The 22,606-nt window shown below is 49.4% G+C and overlaps 1 protein-coding gene across 8 annotated transcripts in view; it reads left to right on the forward strand.

Moving 5' to 3' along the window:
• Nucleotides 1-21,699, forward strand: part of Emid1 (EMI domain containing 1) — a 41,131-nt gene extending 19,432 nt beyond the window's left edge. For 3 of the 8 annotated variants that reach the window (XM_076865115.2, XM_076865118.2, XM_076865142.2), the window contains 8 exons: nt 419-565; nt 1,460-1,549; nt 1,682-1,734; nt 2,151-2,213; nt 2,312-2,356; nt 11,820-11,864; nt 17,570-17,660; nt 21,503-21,699. In XM_076865115.2, coding sequence (XP_076721230.2) covers nt 419-565; nt 1,460-1,549; nt 1,682-1,734; nt 2,151-2,213; nt 2,312-2,356; nt 11,820-11,864; nt 17,570-17,660; nt 21,503-21,630 — 662 coding nt within the window. In that variant the 3' untranslated portion in view covers nt 21,631-21,699. Of the gene's footprint in view, nt 1-418; nt 566-1,459; nt 1,550-1,681; nt 1,735-2,150; nt 2,214-2,311; nt 2,357-11,819; nt 11,865-12,190; nt 12,311-16,552; nt 16,638-17,569; nt 17,661-21,502 lie in introns of those variants that run through there. The other 5 variants (XM_076865116.2, XM_076865124.2, XM_076865140.2 and 2 more) reach the window with 4 other exon arrangements.
• The last annotated feature ends 907 nt before the right edge of the window (nt 21,700-22,606 follow it).

A 22,606-nucleotide genomic window follows, 5' to 3' on the forward strand; every position in this document is an offset into this window, starting at 1 on the left:
AGGGACAGTGCGGCCCATGCCTGGCCCTCTGAAGCCCAGTCTTGGCTACTCTGCTGATCTTTGGCACTTGCACTCACCAGGGTCTGAGCTGGGCACCGGGTGAGGTTAGCCCAGTCCCTGCCCTCTGGGAGCCCCCAGAGCAGTGGGAGAAGGGGCCAGACAGAGGAGAGATACTAGTCCTCACCCCGTGACCAGGGCTCTAGGGAAACCTGGGGACCTGGGAGCCCTGATGAGGAAACCCAGGTCATTCTGGAGGGGATGCAGAGTGCTATGTCCATGGCCCTAACAGAGAGCCAGGGAGGGCAGACCTCGCGCTCCAAGCCCTGCTGTGCCAGCTGCCCGGGCTGCCAACCTGCCCCTCTTGAGACCACTCCCCCTGCCTACTGTCCACCTACCAACCCCTGCCATCTCATTGCAGGTCCCCAGGGCCCCCCAGGGAGCCCTGGCCGGGCTGGAGCTGTGGGAACCCCTGGAGAGAGGGGACCTCCAGGACCACCAGGGCCCCCTGGTCCCCCGGGACCCCCAGCCCCTGTTGGGCCATCCCAGGCCAGGATCTCCCAGCATGGTGAGTCCCCCGGGGTCTGGGCAAGTTGACGTGGGGGTGACGAGGCTGATGACTATTGCCGTGGTGCCCACTACTTACACCTTGCCTGTGCCAGATGTCTGCAGGTCCCCAGTGGTCCCCATCTGGTCACAGAGGAGGGACACTGAGGGCCAGAGAAAGGAGGTCACATGCTATGAACACACAGCTGGGACATGGGGGGAATGACTTCAGATCTAGGTGCAGGGCCACCAGGCAGCAGGCCTTTCCCGAGCCTTGGAGCTGGCCGGAGTCCAGCCCTCCAGAGCACCAGGAAGTCCAAGGCCAACAGCAGGAAGAGAGCTCTGAGACTCCCAAGGCCATGGTTCTGGCCCTGTGCTGGGAGAGGCCCCAGCTTCCCACCAGGCTGGGTCCTGATGTGGATCCCTGGCCGCCTCCTCTGGAGCCCAGCCCGACCCACACCTGTGCTTCCAGGGTCAGAGCACGGAGAGCCATCCCCAACCTCATCTCTGTCACGTTCCAGAGGTGTGGCTGGGCCCTGTTCATTCATTTATTCTCTCTCTCTGGTTCTCACTACCTATTCTACCTCTCAGCTTCCCTGTGGCAGCCTCCCAGAACTCTTAGGATACCCGTGCACAGAAGCCAGGGACATAGTAGGTTGTGAATAAACAGGATCTTTTAGGATGAGTCCCGTTTGACAAGTAGCAGTCCGGGCTCAGCAAAGCCAAGAGTCTTTCTGGATGTTACCAGCTGGAATGCAGTAGGTCAGACCCAGGGCTCCCTGCCTCTGGTCCTTCATAGCCCACACTCTCCTTACTTCTTACCCTGGGAGCAGGTGCCCATTGGTCCATCAGAGCTGACTTGGCAAAGGTGGCAGGGTGACACAGCTCTGCTCATTCATCATCTCTCCTCTCTCAGGGGACCCATTACACTCCAACACCTTCACTGAGACTAGCAGCCACTGGCCCCAGGGACCCCCAGGTCCCCCTGGTCTTCCAGGGCCCATGGGTAAGTTGTGTCTAGGCCTGGCATACGGGATGGGATTGGTAAGTGGCAGTGGGACTGGGGCTGTGGCTACCAGGGGGCAGTTGATGGCATTGTACTCTGTTCTGTTCCTGAGGACATCCTGTCTGATTCCAGGTCCCCCTGGACCTCCTGGTCCCACAGGTATCCCCGGGAGTCCTGGACACATGGTGAGTCCTTCTCTGAGTGACCCCACCCATGTTCCCACCCATCCATCCATCTGTTCCTCCTTCCTGTAATTCATTCTTTGAACAAGCACTTACCAAGCATTTGATGTGCAAGCTACTTTTTCATACATTTTCTAATGCAATAAAAAGCAAGGATGGTTGTCACCTAAGGTTGAGAAAAGTGGAGATCCTTGTCCTAGGGCTGTGGCCAGCATATGGCAACATCTGCAGGTGGGGTGGGGACTGACGGACTCCGGGGCCAGATTTTTTGACACTGAGCTCTATTAACTGCCCATTGTTTTGGGTGTAGGATGAGGCCCAGGTCGGGCTGGGGTTCCCTCCCTGACCCCTCTGCTCCCAAGTCCCTGCCCATTCTCTCCTACCCCCCCACAAAACTGAGGCCCTGTCTTATTGCTCAGGGACCTCAAGGCCCCACTGGACCCAAAGGAGTCCCTGGCAATCCAGGAGAGAAGGGCGAGAGAGTGAGTACCCACATGGCCTCAGGTGGGGATTCTGGGGGTCCAAGGGCCCTAGGTCAGAGCCCCGATAGCTAACTTCAGTCTCTCTTCCTCCTCTACAGGGACTACGTGGGGAGCCTGGCCCCCAAGGCTTCACGGGGCAGCAGGTAAATGACAATATCTGCCCTATAAGCACCCCCCCAGGATCCCGTAGGCCGCACCCCTGCTCTGGGCCCAGCCCTTGCAGCCACGGCCTCTGACCTTCCTGTCTGGACCAGGCAGCTCCATTCTCTGGGTCGCTCCCCGACTCTGGGACCTGTCATCCTTGTAGAATCAGGCTTCAGACTTCACTCTGGCTGTTCAGGACTCTTTCTTGTTCTCTTTCCCTACACATCTTTTTGACTCTTTTTGTACTTCCAGTCTGTCCAACTCTGATCATACATTTGTCCTTTTCTCCCTTTAATTCAATCAACTTCTGCTCTTTGTATTTTGAATCTTTGTTATTAGGCACATACATGTTTTGGATTTCAGTGTTTCCTTGGCCTTTTTATCTTTATGGAAGTACTATCTTTATCTCTGATAATACTTCTTGTCTTGAATTCTACTTTGTTTGCTATTAAGTAACTACATCAGCGTTCTAATGCTTGGTGTTTACGTGGTGCGTCTTTTTTGATCTAGCCTAGGAGCACTTGACCATTGAGCCAGATCCCCAGTTCTTTTTATTTTTTATTTAGAGACAGGGTCTCAAGAATTGCTTAGGGCCTCGCTAAGTTGCTGAATCTGGCTTTGAACTCAAGATCCTCCTGCCTCAGCCTCCCGAGCCACTGGGATGACAGGTGTGCGCCACTGACTGCATCAGTGCAGTCTATGCCTTTGTATTTAAAGTGCTTCTCTTATAAACAGCATGTAACTTGAGTCTTGCTTTTTTCAAAAGTAGGACTTTTCATTCTTCTATTTAATAATATGCATAATTATTGATATGATTCTGTTTAAGTTTTTGTCCTATTTATCCCGTTTGGTTCTTTGTTTCTCTTCCCCTTTCTATTCTTTCTTTCTTCTGGACTGAGTACATTTTAAGATTTCATTTTACCTTCACTAAAATATTTTTATTAGTTATAGATAGACACCATACCTTTATTTTATTTGTTTTTTTTTGTTTGTTTGTTTGTTTTTTTTTTTGTGTGTGTGTGTGTGGTACCGAGGATTGAATCCAGTGCCTCATACACGTTAGGCAAGTGCTCTGTGGCTGAGCTTCAGCCCAGCCCACTAATAACTTATTATTATTATTATTTTTAGTTGTAGATGGACTCAATATCTCTATTTTTTTATTTACTTACTTACTTAATGTGATGCTGAGGATCAAGCCCAGACCTCATGCGTGGGAGGCAAGTGCTCTGCCATTGAGCCACAACCCAGCCCACTAATAACTTTTTTTTTTTTTTTTTTTTTTTTGTGTGTGTGTGTGTGTGTTTTTTTAATATTTATTTCTTAGTTTTCGGCGGACACAACAGCTTTGTTTGTATGTGGCGCTGAGGATCGAACCCGGGCGGCACGTATGCCAGGCAGGCGCGCTACCGCTTGAGCCACATCCCCAGCCCCCCACTAATAACTTTTTAACAATGACTGTTTATGTGACTATTTTCACGATTGCTTTAAGAATAACAATATGTGTCCTTATATGTGCCCTTGTCATATCACAATTTACTTGAATTCATATCGTAGCACTTCATGTATAAGTAGGCATGTTAAAGATAGATAATTCTGTTTTCACCTCCTGTTTTCCTTTGTGCTATTGATGCTCTATATTGTACTTCTACTTTTGTTATAAACCCTGATACGTTATTTTTTTTCTTGGCAATGCTGAGGATCAGACCCCGGACCTTGCACATAATAGGCAAGTGCTCTACCACTGAGTTGCACCTCAAGCCCAACATGAGTGTATTGTTTTAAATAGCCAGTTAAGAGCTGGGTGTGATGGCACACACCTGTAATCCCAGCCACTCAAGAGACTGAGGCAGGAGGACTGCAAGTTTGAGGCCAGTCTGGGTAACTTAGTGAGTTCCTTTCTCAAAATAAGAAAGCCTGGGAATCTAGCTCAGTGGTAGAGCACTTGCCTAGCATGTGCAAGGTTCTGGGTTCAGTCTCAAATACCCGCAAATAAATAAGTAAGTAAATCATCAACTTTTAAAGAAGTTAAGAAGACAAGGCATAGTCCTAGCCTACAGGTAGTGGTGGTACCTGCCTATAATCCTATCGACTCAGGGAAGGATTGAAAGTTCAAGGCCAGCCTGGGTAACTTTCCAAGACCCTCAGTAACTTAGTGAGACCCTGTCTCAAAATGACAAATAGAAAGGACTGGGGATGTAGCTCAGTGGTAAAGCACCCCTGGGTTCAATCCCCAGTACCAAACAAACAAACAAACTCCTGGGGGTGTGACTCAGTAATGAGAGTCCCTAGGTCTTATCCCCTGTACAGGAAAAAAGAGAAAAAAATCCTATCAGCCTTCCATATCTATAGATTTCATGTCTCCAGATTCAAAGAACTATGGAGTGAAAATATTTGGGGGAAAATTGCATCTGTATTGAACATTTTTTCTAGACATTATTTCCTAACGTTACAGTATAATGGCTATTTATATAGCATTTTCATTGTATTATGTATTAGAGGTAATCTAGAGATGATTTAAATAATCTGTACATATAGGAGGATATATGTAGGATCTATGCAAATATTGTATTATTTTATGAGGCACTTGAGAATTTGTGCATTTGGGGATCCACAGGGAACCCAATCCCCAGTTACCAGGGGATTGGTTCCCCCATGAATAGTACATTTATATTTACTAATGCACTTTCCATTTGTAGTACTCTGTACCTTACAGTGGATCCAAATTTCTATCTAGTATCTTTTTCCTCCAGCCTAAAGGAATTCCTTTAGCTTTTTTTAAAAATAGTTTTTAGTTGTAGATGGACATACCTTTATTTGTTTATTTTTATGTGGTGCTAAGGATCAAACCTAGTGCCTCACACGTGCTAGGCAAGCACTCTACCACTGAGCCACGACCCCAGCCACTTCCTTTAGATTTTCTGGTATTGTTGGTCCTCTGATGACAATTTATCTAAAACTGTCTCTGGGGTTAGGAGTGTGCTTCAATGATGGAGTGCATGCCTAGTATGATTGAGGCTTGTGGTGTGTCCCACAGCACCACAAAAGTAAAAATACAAATAAAATAGACTCTATGTTATCTTAATCTTTTGCAAGATATTTTAGCTGGGTATAAAATTATATGTTGGCAGTTTTTTCCCACTTTAACATTTTAAAGATGTTGTTCCATGGTTCTGACTTATATAAAGTTTCTCTTGAGAAATTGGGTGTCATTGTTACTCTATACATAATGTGTCTTTTATATATAATGTGGCTTTTAAGATTTTTCTCTTTAGCCGGGCATGGTGGTGCACGCCTATAGTCCCAGAGGCTTGGGAGGCTGAGGCAGGAGGATCACGAGTTCAAAGCCAGCCTCAGCAATTTATCAAGGTATTAAGCAACTCAGTGAGACCCTGTCTCTAAATAAAATACAAAATAGGGGATTGGGGCTGTGGCTCAGTGGCAAAGCACTTGCCTAGCATGTGTGAGGCACTGGGTTCGATCCTCAACACCACATAAAAATTAACAAACAGAATAAAGGCATTCTGTGCATCTACAACTACAAAAAAATTTTTTTTAAATACAAAATAGGGCTGTGGATGTGGCTCAGTGTTTGAGTGCCCCTGAGGTTAATCCCTGGTACCAACCAATAAACAAACAAAAAAAAAACCAGAGGCAAGTTTTTATGTGGTCATAAATTTTCAGTTCATTTGGTAAATACCGATGAGCATGATTGCTGGATCATATGTTAAAGGTGTGTTTAGGTTTTTCTTTCTTTCTTTTCTCTCTTTATCCCTCCCACCCTCCCTCTCTTTCTTTTTTCAGAGAAAGGATATTAGTTGTGTGCACTGACACATGCCTATAATCCCAGCAACTTGGGAGGCTGAAGCAGGAGAACCACAATTTCGAGGTCAGCTTGAGCAACTTAGCAAGATCCTATCTCAAAATAAAATTAAAGGGCTGGGGTTATGGCTCAGTGGTGGAGTGCTTGCCTTGCACATGTGAGGCAATGGGTTTGATCCTCAGCACCATTTAAAAATAAATAAATAAATAGAGATGTTGTTCATCACTAAAAATAATATCTTTTTAAAAATTAAAAAAATAAAATTAAAAAGACTGTGATGTAGCTCAGTGGTAGAGCACCCCTGGGTTCAATCCTCGGTTCCATCAGAGAGAGAAGAGAGAGAGAGAGAAAGAAAGAAACAGATACAAGGTCTTGCTGTGTTGCTTAGGCTGACCTCAAACTCCTGGGCTTAAGAGATTCTCCTGCCTCAGCCTAATGCACAGCCAAGGCTTTAGACACAAACAACTGCACCAGCTTAAGAGGGGATAAATTGCTGAGGCTGGCTTTGAACTCGCGATCCTCCTGCTTCAGCCTCCCAAGCCTCTGGGATTTTAGGCATGCACAACCATGCCCGGCTAAAGAAAAAATCTTAAAAGCCACATTATATATATAAAAAGACACATTATGTATAGGGTAACAATGACAGCCAGTTTCTCAAGAGAAACTTTATATAATTCAGAACCATGGAACTACATTTTTAAAATGTTAAAGTGGAAAAAACTGCCAACATATAATTTTATACCCAGCTAAAATAGCTTGCAAAAAAATTAAGATAACACAGAGACTATTTTATTTGTATTTTTACTTTTGTGGTGCTGTGGGACAAACCACAAGCCTTAAGCCTACTAGGCATGCACTCTATTATTGAAGCACACTCCTATCCCCCAGATAGGATACTGCCAAATTGCCTTTCAAAGTGACTATACCATTTTGCATTCCCACCAGCAATGAATGAGAGTTGAGGTTGCTCTATACCCTTGCCAGGGTTTGGTGTTGGTCCTATTCTGTATTGTGGCTATTCCAGCACGTGTGTATTGGCAAATTATTAGGGGGTTGGTTTTGTTTTATCTCATTGTTGTTTCAATTTCAGGCCCCTAAGGATATGTGATGTTGAACACCCTCTTATACCCTATTTGTTGTCTGTATATCTTGTCTGGTAAGGGTGTCTGTTCAAGTCTTTTGACCATTTTTAATTGGATTTTTTTTTCATATTGTTGAGTTTTAAGTTCTTTGTTCAGGGTGTCTTTTGCGAATCTCTTCTCCTAGCTTTTGGCTGGTCTTCCCATTCTCTTAACAATGTTTTGTGAGAGCAGTTGTTAGTTTAATCCATTTATCAATTATGTCTTTTCATGGATCATGCCTTTGGTGTTATGTCTAAGCATTATGGCATATGAAAGATCATCTAGGTGTTCTCCCATGTTATCTTCTAGGAGTTTTGTAGTCCTGAATTGATAGTTAGGTCTGCGGCCGATTTCGAGTTTATTTTTGTGAGGGTGTAAGGCTTCATGTTCCTCAGCTGGGTTCTACTCCTGGTCTCAGGGGATCCTTCTGCCTCAGCCTCGAGAGCTGCGGGGTTCATTGTAATTATTTATTTGTTTTGCATGTGGATGGCCAAGTGTTCTAGCACTAGTTCTGGAAAAGTCTGTCTTTGCTCCCTTGTTACCCTTGCTCCTTAGTTGAATACAGGTTCACTGTATTTATGTGAATCTCTTTCTAGGGCATCTAGTCTGCCTCATTGATCTAGTTTTCTGTTCTTTGACCAGCAGCATGCTGTCTCGATTAGTGCAGCTTTATAAGAAGTCAGGCAGCATCAATCCTACAACTTTATTCTTCTCTCTTAATACTGAGTTCACACTGGTCGTGGTGGCACATGCCTATAATCCCAGCTATTCAGGAGGCTGAGGAAGGAGGATCACAAGTTTGAGGCCAGCCTCAACACTTACTAAGACCCTCAGCAATTTAGGAAGAGCCTATCTCAAAATGAAAAATAAAAAAGACTGGGTAAAATGGCCAGTACTCAGTACCCTCCCCCCAAAAAGTACTGAGCTGGCTATTCTGGGTCCTTTGCTTCTCTGTAAAAGCTTTAAAATAAGTTCATTGAAATTAAAGTTACCTTGCTGGGATATACACACATACTGAGGATTGATCCCAGGGGCATATTACCACTGAGCTACGTCACCCACCCTTTTATTTTGAGACATGGTCTCACTAAGCTGCTTGGGCCTCACTAAGTTGCTGAGTCTGGCTGTGAACTTTCGATCATCCTGCCTCAGCCTAGCAAGCCTCCAAGATTACAGGCGTGTGCCACCACACCTGACCCAGTAATTGATTTTATTTTATATCTTTATTTTATTGATTGATTTTTATGTGGCGCTGAGAATCAAACCCATGGCCTCACACATGTGAGGTGAGCGCGAGTGAGCCACAACTCCAGCCTCACATTAATTGATTTTTGAATGCTGATCTAATCTTGCATAATGAGATAAATTTCATTCACCGATGGTACATAGTTAGTTTTATATATTGTTGGACTTGATTTGCTAATATTTTATTAAAGACTTTTGTGTCTATGTTTATGAAAGATATCAGTTTGCAGTTTCTTATAATGTCTTTGGGTATGATATTAGGGTAATCCTGGCCTTATACAATGATTTGGGGTTTGAGGGTGTATCTCAGTGGTACAGCACATGCTTAGCAGGCACGAATAATTTTCATCTAATTCAAAACATGTTTACATTTCTCTTGAGATCCCTTCTTTGACCTATGTGCTAAAGTATGTTAATCAATCTCCTAGTATTTTAGAAGTTTCCAGTTATCCTTCTGTAATGGATTTCTAACTGAATTCCATTGTGGTCTGGGAGAATCCATTGTATGATTTCTATTCTTTTAAATTTGTTGAGGTGTATTTTATGGCCCTTTGTCATCCATCTGGTGAATGTTCTTCTTAAGCTTGAGAAGAATGTGTCCTTTGCTGTCATTGGATGAAGTAGTCTCTAAATCTCAGTTATACACCATTGGTTGACGGTGCTACTGAGGTTAACTGTGTCCTCGCTGATTTTCTGCCAGCTGGGATCCATCATTTCTGATAAGCAGTGTTAAAGTCTTCAGCTATAATAGTGGAGACTATTATGGGATTCAACTGTTTTTGAAGTTCTTTGTGTCACTGAGGATAGAACCCACGGCCCCTTACCTGCTAGGCCAGCGCTCCACCACTAAGCTACTTCCCCAGCCCTTTGTTTTGTTTGGAGAGAAGTCCTCACTGAGTTGTCCAGGCTGGCCTTGAATTTGCAATCCACTGGCCTCAGCTTCCGGGGTCACTGAGATTACAGACCTGTGCCACCACACCCTGGGTTTCTTTTCTTTTTTAATTGATTGTTTTTAGACATGTAGGACAGTGGAATGTATTTTGACATATTATACATACACAGACTTTAACATTCTAATAGGACCCCATTCTTGTGGTTGGACAGGATGTGGAGTCACACTGGTCCTGTATTCATATGTGGACACAGGAAAGTCCTGTCCGGTTCATTCCACGGTCTCTCCCACCCCATTCCCCGCCCCCCTTCATTCTCCTTTGTTTAATACGATGAACTTCTATTTTCCCCACCCCCTTATTGTGTGTTAGCACCCACGTATCAGAGAGAACATCCAGCCTTTGGTTTTGGGGGACTGGCTTATTTCACTTTGCATGACAGTGTCCAGTTCCATCCATTTACCAGCAAATGCCATAAGTTCATTCTTCTTTACACCAGCCCAGTTTTTTAAAAACCCCTTTTCAGTTCATGCTTCAGTTTGAATTGTTCCATTGACCTGTCTTCAAATTGATCCTGTCTTCTGTTGTGTACAGTCTTCTGTTAATCCCATCTAGTGAATTTTATTTCCAGAATTTCCATTTGAATTTTTTTTTTTGGTAATTTACACATCTATCCCAAAATTCTCCATTGCGTAAGCTATTATTATATTGATTCCAATAAATTCTTTACCCTATCTGTCATAGGTATTTTAAACCCTTGTCTGCTAAGTATTACAACACATTGGTGGCTGTGATTTGTTTCTTTGGTGTGCGTGTGTGGCACTGGGAATTGACCCAGGGCCTCACACACTAGGCAAGTGCTGTACCACTCAGGCAAGCCCCAGGCCTTTTTTTTTAATTTGAGACGGGTTCTTGCTAAGTTGCCCAGGCTGCCTTTGAACTTGGGATCCTCCAGCTTCAGCCTTCCAACTGGCAGGGACCATAGGTGTAGGCCACTGTGCCCAGCTTGGTCTGTTTCTGTTGACTGTTTTTTCTCTTGAATTTGGGTGACATTTTCCAGTTTTTCACATCTTGTAACTTTCTTATTGCATACTAGACAATGTAGATAATGTATTGAGGACACTCTGGGTTCTATTATCATATGCCAAACAGTGATTGGTTTTAGCACAATTAAATTGTAATGGATCATCTTGCTCCTTGGGAGACCTAGTTTTAGGCTTTATGGAGGAAAGCCCATTTTGGTTTTGTCCTAGGAAAAAAAAAAATCCCAGGTCTTAGGAATATAGTCTTTATTCCTGAGCGTGGCCTCCCTGGACTTTCATTAGAAAGCCTTAGGCATTCGGAACTCTGTCTCCTGTGTGGTGGGGAATTGTTGAAGTCCACGCTGAGTTCCACCAACCTGCTGACTCTCTCCTGGGCTCCTTGGGATTCTGCCCTGTGGATCGTCAAAGGGCTAGAGGACAGCATTTATGCAGATTTTGTTCCCTTTCTTGGGGCTCCCTGACCTCCAGGGTTTCTCCACAGTTCCCTCCTTCTCTGGAGGCTTCCACTTGGACCTCTAACTCCTCGGGGAAATTAAACCACAGATTGCTGCTTGAGCTCTATTTGCCAGGCCATCCCTTCTGAGGAAAAAATGAATACAAGAATTTTACCCCGTGAGATTTCCTTCTTCCAAGAGTTGAATGTCCTGTTTCTGGCTGTTCTTTATCACTTTCCATTGCCTTCAACAGTTTTTTTTTTTTTTTCCTTTTGTTTTCTTTCTTATAGTATTGAACCCAGGGGTGCTTTACTACTGAGTAACATCCCTGGTCTTTTTTTTTTTTTTTCGTACCAGGGATTGGACCCAGGGGTGCTTAACCACTGAGCCCCATCCGCAGCCCTTTTTATTTCTTATTTTGAGACAGGGTCTCACTAAGTCGCTTAGGGCCTAAATTGCTGAGGCTGCCTTTGAACTTGAGATCCTCCTGCCTCAGTCTCCTGATTGGGATTGCCGCCATGCACCATTACGCCCAGCCCCTCATCCTTTTTATTTTTATTTTGAGACAGGTTTTTGTTAGGTTGTTCAGGCTGTCCTCACTTGGAATCCTCCTGCCTCAGAATCCCAAGTTACTGGGATCAGAGGCATGTACCACCTCTGTATTTGACTTTATCTAATGGTCGTCCAACATAAGCTACTCTCTAGGGGGTTCTTTGTTTTTTGCGGTGCTGGGGGTTAAACCTTGGGCGTCACACATTCTAGGCAGGCGCTCTACCTCTGAGCTACACCCTCGCCCACTTGTCTGTTTCTCTTTCTCCCTCTGTCTCCCCTCCATCCATCTCTTCTCCCTCTCTCCCTCCCTACTCTTTCTCTGCCCTCCTTTACTTCTGTCTCTGTCTCTCCTTGCAGGGAGAACCTGGCCCCAAAGGAGATCCTGGTGAGAAGAGCCACTGGGTAAGCTTTGGTCTGGCCTCGACGCCCTACCTTCTCCTGCCCTGGGTGCTCATGGGAGAATTCTCTCTTCACTAGGCCCTGGGAGTGGGGGCGCCCCGTCCAGATCCCCACTACAGCCCCATCTCCCGGGCAGGAGCCTGGGTACATCTCACCCAGCCCTCCCCCCATCCTGTCACTCCCAGCTGAGCAGCACTAGCCCTGTCAGCAGACCCATGTCCTGTGTCTGTCTTTGTCCCTGCCTCACCTTCCCTCTGTGACCTTTCAAGGCCAGGGTTCTGCTGGGTAGTTTGGGTTGACTCAGGCCAGACTGCATCCCCTGCCACCAGGGTGCCCTCCCGGCAAGGACTTCGGCTTCTGTCCCCCTCTCTGTGGAAGGAAGGGAATCCTGAGGACGGTATCCATGTGGAAGAACAGAACAGGGGACTGTAGGAAAGTCGCAAAGCAGGACTGGGGACGTAGCTCTGTGGTCGAGCACTTGCCTGGCATGAGTGAGGCCCTTGGGTTGGATCCCCAGGAAAAAGAGAAAGGATGCGGGGGGGGGGGGGGGGGGGGCGGCGCCATGATGGGTGGGAAGGAAGGCAGACACTGGGAGGGGCTGGGAGGCCCTGGGTGAGAGGGACAGGACACCTAGACAAGCCCTATACCTAGGAAGACCAGGAAGCCTGGGAAGGGAGGCCTTGAGACCATGTGTACACACTCGACATGGTTAAGGAGGTCGGGAGACTCAACCCCACTGTGTCCAAAAGACTATAAATAACACGGGATCCTAGATATCATCACATGTGTAGGGGACCCAAGAGGAATGGTCTCGTGCACAGGAAAACCCTGGAAAGTGAGATGAGAGGACCTGGGTGCCGTTCTGTACACAGACAAACTGGAAGGTTAGGAAGGGAGGCCGGGATGCTGTCATGTACAGCGGGGTGCAGCGGTACACCCTGTCGTCACAGCAACTCCAGAGGCCAAGGCTGGAGGATCACGACTTTGAGGCCAGCCTAGGCAACCCAGCAAGACCCTATCTCCCAATAAAATGGATAATCCCGTCAATATGTGCAGAGAAAAAAATAAAATAAATAGGGATGGGGAGATAGCTCAGTGGTAGACCCTGGGGAAAGAAGGAAGGAAGGAAAGAGGCAGGTGCCCAGATGACAGAGTGCAGAAGGGAACCTAGAAACAGCACCCTTAGAAACTTCACAGTGGGGTCCTGGGACCTCTGTAATCAGGGATAACTGCAACAAGGGAATTTCAGGGTCTAGAAATCTACTCCCCCAGAGGCCTGTGAGGGAAGGATCAGGAGCCTAGAACACACCATGCCTGAGGCCCCACAATGTGGGGACCTGGAGGCCATTGCTGACCTAGAAAGTGGGTCAGGTGGGGCAGACACCTCTACCGGACAGGCCATGGGGGGCTCCTTTGGAGGATGGGGTTGCATCTCCCTCCCCATGCAGTCTGGCCAGAACAGCTTACTTTCTCCCGGACACTAATGAGGACGTGGGCAGCTGCAGTGTCTGCCCTGCCTCTCGGTTCCTGATTGTGGGGTCAGGGATGGATACAGCCGTGGGAGTCCCCGACCCTGCACGAGCCTCCTCTGTGTTTCCCCGCGACTCCCGGAGCCTGCTACCTCTCCCAGTTGCTTGCTGGCCTCCCCCAGCCCCCCTCCTACTCTCCCTCCAGGACTCTTTAATTTCCGTGTGGAAATAAGCTGAGCTGGGGGTCAGGACAGTCCGTGTGAGCCCCGTCCTGTGCCTCCCCAGGGCCCTCACTCCCCCAGAGACCCTCATTCTGGAAACACGACCCAGGGGAGGTGGCACAAGCCAGGTGGGGGCAGAGTGAAACTGTGCTCGGTCGCTGCAGGGAGAGACCTGGCGGGGGGTCAGGCTGCCTGGCCTACCCCAGGGCAGGACCACATGTGGGACCCAAGAGGTAGCAGGGTCCCTGTTCGTCCACCTTCCTCCCTTTGTCCATCTGCTCTTCTGCCCCTGCTTGCTGCCTGCCCGGAGGGGCCCGCTGGGCTGGGGGTTGCATGAGGCTTTGGGGACTGGATGGGGGGCAGCTCTGTTGGAAATAGGTGAGAACAGGTGCTGTGTACAGTCCACCTCCCCATGTCCCCTTGGCACATCTTTCAGACGTTGACCTGGCAGCTGTAGCTCTGCAGTGACACCCAGTGATCACAGGAGTACACTGCAGAGCCTGAGCCCTAGATTCCCCCTAGATAGATCTCCACCTTCACCCTTCATTCAGACACAAACAGGCCCAGCCAAAACCGGAGCCCAGGCTTTTAAGCTCCCACGGGAGTGAGGAAACCAGCTACCATTCCCTTTGTCTGTGGTGCCAGGCCCAGGGCTGGGCACTCTGAACACAGATGCCATGTGGACACAGTCCCCATTCCTGGGATGATTAGTGTGGAATGGGGGGAAAGACCCCCTAATCACCATCCAACTGTGATGGAAGAGGCCGTAGTATCTTTTTTTTTTAATTTTTTTTTTAAAGAGAGAGAAAAAAAAATTTAATATTTATTTTTTAGTTTTCGGCAGACACAACATCTTTGTTTGTACGTGGTGCTGACCCGGGCCACACGCATGCCAGGCGAGCACGCCATCGCTTAAGCCACATCCTCAGCCCATATCTTCTACATGGAGATGGACTAGGCCTGAAATCTGAATAACCAGGAAAGGGTGTTTGGACAGAGGAGCAGGAACATGTGCAAAGGCCTTGGGGCAAGAGTGAGCCCTAGGTATTTGAAGAGCTGCAAATACTTGGAGTGACAAGGAGTGACACAGAGGCCAAGAAGGCTTTCAGGTCTTAGGAGGCCCTTAAATGAAATTGAACTTTGTTTTATAGGCATCGGGGGAGTTACTGAAGTACTTGGAGTGATATGGTCATATTTTTTTCTTTGCAAAATATCCTTCTGATGGCCATGTGGAGAACAGATGGGAGAAGGGACAACATGGGAGAAAGAGAAAGAAACTAGACAGGAGGCCAGCAGGGTCATCCTTGTGAGAGACTGTGGGGGCTGGAGCTGAGGGGGTGCAGCAGGACAGATGCCCGTGGAGCTAAGAGACTCTGGGTGCTGCTTTGGCTCTGAAGGGAAGTGAGGAATCAGACCTAAAATAGTAAGGGGGAGCAAGCCCGCCGCTCTGCTCATGGAAAAGCGGGAGATATCTGTGTGACAGCCCAGTGGAGGTGTCCAGCAGGCCCCAGACACAAAGCACAAGTGTGGCCAGGCTAGGAGGGGATGTGGGTGTCACCAGTGAAAACAGCAAGGCACCTGTTGGGGGCGGGCTGCAAACAGTGGTTTTTTAAAAACTTTCCCCTAGATTTTCATTTTGAAAATTTTCAGCAGGGTGTGGTGGCACCCTCCTGTCATCCCAGCCACTTGGGAGGCTGAGGCAAGAAGACATTCCAGAATATGGATGAGTGCTCTTTTCTGGGGAAGGGGCTCTGGGCTGCCAGCATTTTAAGCACAGGTTCCCTGAAGGCAATGTCACTCAAACATGTTATTCTTTCTTTCTTTCTTTCTTTCCTTCCTTTCTTTTTACTGGGGATTGAACCCAGGAACACTTAACCACTGAGCCCCATCCCCAGCCCTATTTTGTACTTTGTTTAGAGACAGGGTCTCACGGAGTTGCTTAGTGCCTCACTTTTGCTGAGGCTGGCTTTGAACTCACGATTCTCCTGCCTCAGCCTCCCAAATGGTATGCACCACCACCTCTGGCATTTTTTGCCTCTTTATAAGTGGCCTGATCTCACTGATAGAGTTAATTAGGGTGAGGCTGATGTGATAATTTGAGAAGTGAATTTAAAGAATATAAGTTGGAGCTGGGGGTAGAGCTTGGTGGTAGATAGAGTATTTGTCTAGTTCGTGGGAGGCTCTGGGTTTGATCCCCAGAACCACAAAAAAATAATTTTAAAAAATTACATAAAGCATAGGAAGAACCGATGTGATTCTGCAATCTGTATACAGGGTAAAAATGAGAGTTCATAATCCACTTGAATCAAATGTATGAAATATGATATGTCAAGAGCTTTGTAATGTTTTGAACAACTAATAAAAAAAAAGCATAGGAAATAGCTGGATGCAGTACATACACCCATCATTCTAGCGACTTGGGGGGCTGAGCCAGGAGACTCACGAGTTCAAGGCCAGCCTGAGCAATTCAGTAAGATCTTCTCTGGAAAGAAAATATCAAAAGGGCTAGGGATGTGGCTCTGTGGTAGAGCAATTGGTGGTGCAATCCCCAGGGCCAGAAGGAAAACCAAATATGAAGTAAAGGAGAGTTGAGGTGGCCCAGGGACATAGCAAGAGGACATGCAGGTGAAATGAGACCAACTGGAGTTGGGCAGCAGAGATCAGAGGTCAGGGTGGGCTCCGTGGCAGTCTTGGGGTGAGGATCGTGACAGGCTCTGGGACAGCAGTTCTGCCTCTGTGGACTGACATCCCTCTGTCTCCAGAGGAGCAGGATTTGCAGCCATCTGGGACTAAACTGGACTTTCTGATGGGTCCTTCAGGGATCGCTGTCACCTGCCTTGTCCCCCCCCCCCCCCCGTCTTGTTCTGGCTGTCCATGGGCCCTGGGCTACGGCAGGTGGGGAGAGGCTGCAAGTGCATGTCCTGGGTGGGGCATTGGCCACACAGGCTTTGCAGGGCCCCCCTCCCTCCATCACGGCTGCATCTGTCTCTTTCCTCCACAGGGGGAGGGGTTGCACCAACTACGCGAGGCTTTGAAGATTTTAGCTGAGAGGGTTTTAATCTTGGAAACAATGATTGGGCTCTATGGTGAGTAGAGACAGACAGACGGACAAACAGCCCAGCTGCTGCCTGTCAGCCTTCCCCAAGCCATCCTGGGGTGGGACTTGCCTAAGCCCAGTCATGAGGCCTGAACAAGTCCTGAGAGGCCAAGACCACCCATCTCTCGATGACTGGCCCCTCCTCCACAGGTGAAGAGGGGCCCTGGAGACCCTGGATCCCCGCCTGGGGTCAGACCTGGGCCTCTGGGCGTTGTGGGTGATGTGATTTCCAGGCCTGTGGGGAACCAGAGATGACAGATTGTAAGTTTGGAAGAGATGATGGGCATTGGAACCAAACTCTAGGTCAGCAAGGGATTGTGGGTAACGGACCAGACTTCAGCAGTGCAGAGGTTCATGGGTAAGACAGAGACCAGGCCCACGGGAGGATTACGGGGAAATGGAGCCTCTAGTCAGACCAGCTCTGTAGAATCCAGAGGTGATAGAGCCAGTCTCCAGACCCAGGGGACGGTAGGTCATGGAGCTCGACTCCAGAAGTGCAGCAGACTGTGGGTGACAGCCAGATTCAGGGCCCCAGAGGACTCTGCGTAATGCACCATCTACATCCTGACCCCTTCCCCCAAGACTCCAGAGACTCTCCCGTGGGCGCCCTCCTGGCCCCAGGTATCCCCCTTGCAGTTTCCACTTTGGTTCTCCTCACCTGTCCTGCAGTTACCTTTCAGGGATCAAAACAGACCCTCGCCCCAGGCATCCTCCCCACAATTCCCCACCCTTCTGGTCATCTGAGGAACCAGGCAAGCCCTGTTCCCACCTTAGGGAGGGGAGAGCAGGTCTCAGTGGAGACACATAAATGTCCCTATCTTGAAGACACCTGGCACCTGCCCACCCCGTTCGCCCCTCAGCTTCCCTGCCCAGCCCTGGAGGCCAGAGTCGCACCGTCTGCTCTTCTCAATCTCCCATCAGGCTCCTAGCTTACAGAGCTTCCTGCAGCAGCAGGCTCAGCTGGAGCTCCTGGCCAGACGGGTCACCCTGCTGGAAGCCATCATCTGGCCAGGTAATGGTAGGGTGGGCAGGCAGGGGCAGCCCCTTCCAGGAAGGGACTGGGAAGGGCCTGGGCCTGCAGAGGGTGCCTCCTGATGCGTAGCCCAGGCCAGCAGACATTCATTCATCCTTCCATCCACCCATACTAGGCAGTGACTGGCACAGTGAGGGCTCTGGTTTTGAGTGGATGAGCACTTACTCTGTGCCAGTCACCTCGCTGGCAGGGGCTTCAACAGATCAAACGCAGCCCTGCCCTTGTGAGCTTAGCACACTGCAGGGCTGGGGACAGATCTGGCACTGGCTCTGAAACCCAAGATGAGATAGATGTACTATGGTGGGATGGCTGGTGTGTGGGAGGGGGTCACTCAGGGAGGGCTTCCTAGACCAGGTGAAGTCTTGGCAGTGACCTGAAGGACAAGGATCAGGGGAGAGGGAACAGGCAGCAGAGCAAAGGCCAAGAGGCCAGAGAGCCCAGAGGACTTGTTCCTCAAAGTTGCTGAGAGGTGAGAGTCGGGCTGGAGAATCTGGCAGGGTCGACCGTAAGAAGGTCCTAGAAGGCAGGCTGGGGTGGCACAGAAGGATGTCACGACTCCAGGTGGGCAGTACCCTCCCTGGTGCCTGGCTCCTGAGGTGAGGCTGAGGGTGTCCCTGCCCTTTCAATCAGAGCCTGTGGCTGGCACCAGGAGAGTATGGATTGACTGCCCCAAGGCCGGGCTCTGTTCCTTTCCTACTCACCCCCTGCTGCCCTTCGCCCACCTCCAGCCACCGCATCTGACATCCAGTGAACACATCAGTGCAGAGAGGCCTTGGCATGACCTTACTCACATCTCTTTTATAAAAAGAGAAACTGAGGACCCAAGCAGGAAGAAGGGTCAAGGCTAGAACCAAGCACCCTTTATTCAGCAGAATCACAGGGAGCATATACTGGATGCCAGGCTCAGGTGGGCACATGGGCCTTGCAGAGCAGCTGGGCTCCTGCCTTGGGAAGCTGCCCATCAGTGGCAGTAAATCCCCGTATCTAGAGGGATTTGGGGAAACCAAAGTGTCCAAGGATATAGGTGAGGAGCTGCCACTTCCTGCTGGAGGTTGGAGAAGACTTCTTGGAAGAGGGGACACCTGCATTGGATCATGGAAGACTCCTGGGTGTGCCAGGTGGAATGAGGATGGGGAGAGCCAATCCTGTCCAAGAGTCCTGCGTGGGCAAAGGCCTAGGAGGCTGGAAAGTGTGTGTGGGGTCCACTTCCACAGCCCATTCACCAACCTTGTGACTCCTCTCACAATGACTCTCCTGGACCTCTTTGCCCACCCATCTGGCCATTTGAGCCAGACAAGCCCTGTTCTCACCTTACAAGGGGAGACCAAGGTATGGAGACACGCCCAGACTCTTGCCCTAAAGCCAGTTCATACCTGCCCCCCTCCATACCCTCCCTGAGCTCTACGGGATTCAAGGGATCACTGGGACCAAAGGACCAAGAACCCAATCCCGGACTCTCAGCACCTTTTTTTTTTTTTTTTTTTAAGTGAGAGGTGAGAGAGAGAGACAGAGAGAATTTTTAATATTTATTTTTTAGTTTTTTCTGCGGACACAACATCTTTGTATGTGGTGCTGAGGATCGAACCCAGGCCAAATGCATGCCAGGCGAGCGCGCTACCGCTTGAGCCACATCCCCAGCCCTCTCAGCACCTTTTTAAGAAGGCAACTAGGAAGGCCCATGCCCCTGTCAGAGGCCATACGCCCTGGAGGCAGGCCCCTTTAGAAGTCAGCTTAGGTTAGGGCCTGAAGGGACCAGTATAGGGGAGAGGAGTAGAGACAGATACAGGACCCGCTGGGACTGGGGATGTACAGCTCAGTGGTAGGGCACTTGCTTAGCAAGTGCCGGGGTCTAAGCCCAGCACTGAAGAAGAAAAAAGACCCAGATGGTGCTTGTGTTTGGGTTATAATCACTAATAACAGTGGCAGCTACCTCCTGGGCTGGGATTCACATTGATCATCTCCAGTCCTTACGCTAGGGTCACCAGGTGGGCAATGCCCATTGAACAGGTAAAGAAACAGGCTCAGAGGACTCACGTGCCTTCTCAGGGTCACTTTGTCTTCCAGGGCCCTGGTTCAATGGACTCCATCAGCAAAACACCTCCACCTAGCCCAGGGAAAATACAGGGCCCCAAATTTGATCATGTCATGACCAATCTTAGTGACCAGACCTACAGAAGATCTGAGTCCAAGCCACACCAATCTAGTGACCATAATAGTCCAGGATTTACTGTAAAAACCATTTTTTCACTCCTGCTCGCATTGAACCTATTTTATTGCAAGAGCGTGACAACTGGAGTGTTATCTCCACGTTCCAGATGAGGCTCAAAAGTTGGTGGCTTGCCCAAGGCCACCTAACTGGGACATGGTGGGGCCAGGTCTTGACCCTATTTGGTGCAGGAGCTAATGCTTGGTGCCACGCTCCTCCTAGGCTCCACCATAAGACTGTCCCTCAACAGTGACTGCACACGCCTGTCTTCTCTGGAGATCCCACGTCTCAGCCCAGGGGCATGTGGGCGCTGGCAGTTAGGATAGTGACAGAGCCCACGCCCCGGCGGTGCCCTCAGCAGAGTCCACGTGACTGTCCTGGAAATGGCTCTGAAGGCTCAGCCAAGTCCTCTACCCTGGGGCTCTCCTTGCTAAGTGTCCCTCTCCTGCTAGAAAAACAGTACCCTGTCTCACTTAGCTTTAAGAGGAGGAGCTGAGAGGCACAGGAGGATTCCTGGAGGATGAAGTTCCTGCTCTGGATTTTGAAGGAAGTTTTCCAAGTGCCAACAATGCCCATTATTCTGTTTCACTTTGGGGTACAGCTTACATCTAGATTGGGACATATCTCACCACAGTCCCATTGGAATTTTCACCTTTATTTAATTAATTTATTTAAAATATTTTTTTAGTTGTAGTTGGACACATTACTTTTATTTATTTTATGTGGTGCTGAGAATCGAACCCAGTGCCTCACACATGCTCTCCCACAACCCCACAAGCACCTAGCCCCAACCCCGACCCTGACTTCAGTAATTACTGGAGCTGCCTAGGCCCTCTCAGGGACTTATCTGGCAATGTCCCTGATTTGATTTTATTATTTATTTACTTATTTATTTTTTGTGGTGCTGGAGATGGAACCCAGGGACTTGCACATGCTCCGCAAGCGCCCTACCAGTGATCTCTGATCCACCCCATCTCCAAATCACCCTTGATTTTTGAGACAGATGAGACCCTGACAAGGGTTCAGCTTGCCGCTGCACAGTAGATCAGTGGGGGAAACTGGCTTTCCTAAGTCCTTCCCCCAACTGCTGGCCTAACCCAAGAACAGTCAGTCTGTTCTCTAGCCTCTGTTTACCCAGCTACAAAATGGGTATGATACACGGCACACCTTCACTCCAAAATTAGGAAAGCAGAAAAAAAGAACTAAAGGTGTAGCTCCATGGTAGAGCGCTGGCCTCGCACGCATGAAGCCCTGTGTTCCATCCCAACGCTGCAAAAAAAAACACAACAAACCACCTCTGTTTCACATGGAGCGTTTGCTCTACACAGAACAGTTCATATAAACACAGTAGGTCTGGTTATTATCCCCACTTGACAGCAGGAGTCGAGAGGCCCTGGATGCTTTCATTGGGTTGGAGGGCTGAGAAATCCTGGGGGGCGGGGGGCAGGCACTATTTAGCCTGTAGACAGCCTTCTTTTCCCACAGCTCTGCCTCCCAGACTCCAGGGTACACTGGCAGAGGGTGTCCAGTCCTGCAGGACCCCCTAAGGCCACGGGGAAGTGGACACCCAGTGTGGATCCCCTAACGTGGACTCTCCTTCTGTTCCCTTTGGCAGAACCAGAGCTGGGGTCCGGGGCAGGTCCTGCCAGCACAGGCATCCCCAGCCTCCTTCGGGGAAAGAGGGGAGGACACACAGCCAACTACCGGATCGTGGCCTCTAGGAGCCGGGACAAGAGAGGCTGAGGGCAGTGGTGGCCCCTCAGGGTGGAACACACCAGTTTCCCTTCCTAGACTGGACAAAGCCAGCTCCTCCAGAGACTGCCAGTTCCTATTTATTGGTGTCCTCAGGATCTCCTCTGCCACCTAGGCCTCAGAGGTGGGCAGATGTCAGCTCTGGCGCCCTGTGCATGGCTGAGACACAGCAGCGACTGGAGCCTTAGAGGAAAGTGACAGCCTAGGCAAGAGGTGAGGTCTCACTTGATAACGGGCCTGCTCCTCCCCTCTGTAAGATGGGGTGACACAGGCCTCCGAGGAGAGGGCACAGGCACGAGGTCTCTGGTCTCTTGCCAGCTGTCCAAGCCTCTATGTGAAGGCACTGTGGAGGCCAGAAACTGGTACGTGGCCAGGCTCCCACCCACAGGACGCTGGCTGGGCAGTCTCCACCTCCCTCCTCAGCCACAGGGAGCTCCCTGAGGATCCCTCCTCTCATTGTCTCCTGGTGCTGGGTTCCCAACCCCGAGGCCAGGCTGCCTAATCTCTGACTAGTTGGTTGGGGGCTCTTTGCCTCAGTTCTGCCTCCTGAGCCCCAACCCCTTCCTGGGGCCCAGGTCAGAGAAGGGGCTGCCTGCTCTCACAAGTGCCTGTGACAGACACTGGGAGGTAGATATGTACTGGCAATAAAGGTCCCCTGCCTGAATCCCACCCCGTCTGGCTTCGGTGTGTCCTGGGACAGAGGGCAGCCAGGGAGGGCCTGCCTGGGGACAAGAGGAGTGATGAAGAATGCCCTGGCAGGGGACCTAGCACCGAAAGACACAGCTTCCTGGAAGAAGAGGACGCACACTGCAGGGTGGGGGCCCTGTGTCTCGGGACATGAAGGGGATGTCCTCTCCACTCGGCCACCCAGCCGGCCACTCACTGCTCGCTCGCTCACCCCTTCGTTCATCCCCACACCCCAACACAAAGGAGTCAGATGCAACTGCTGCCTCCGATGAGGCCCAGG

Source organism: Callospermophilus lateralis, chromosome 1 (genome assembly GCF_048772815.1).
Source record: "Callospermophilus lateralis isolate mCalLat2 chromosome 1, mCalLat2.hap1, whole genome shotgun sequence".
Lineage (NCBI taxonomy): Eukaryota > Metazoa > Chordata > Mammalia > Rodentia > Sciuridae > Callospermophilus > Callospermophilus lateralis.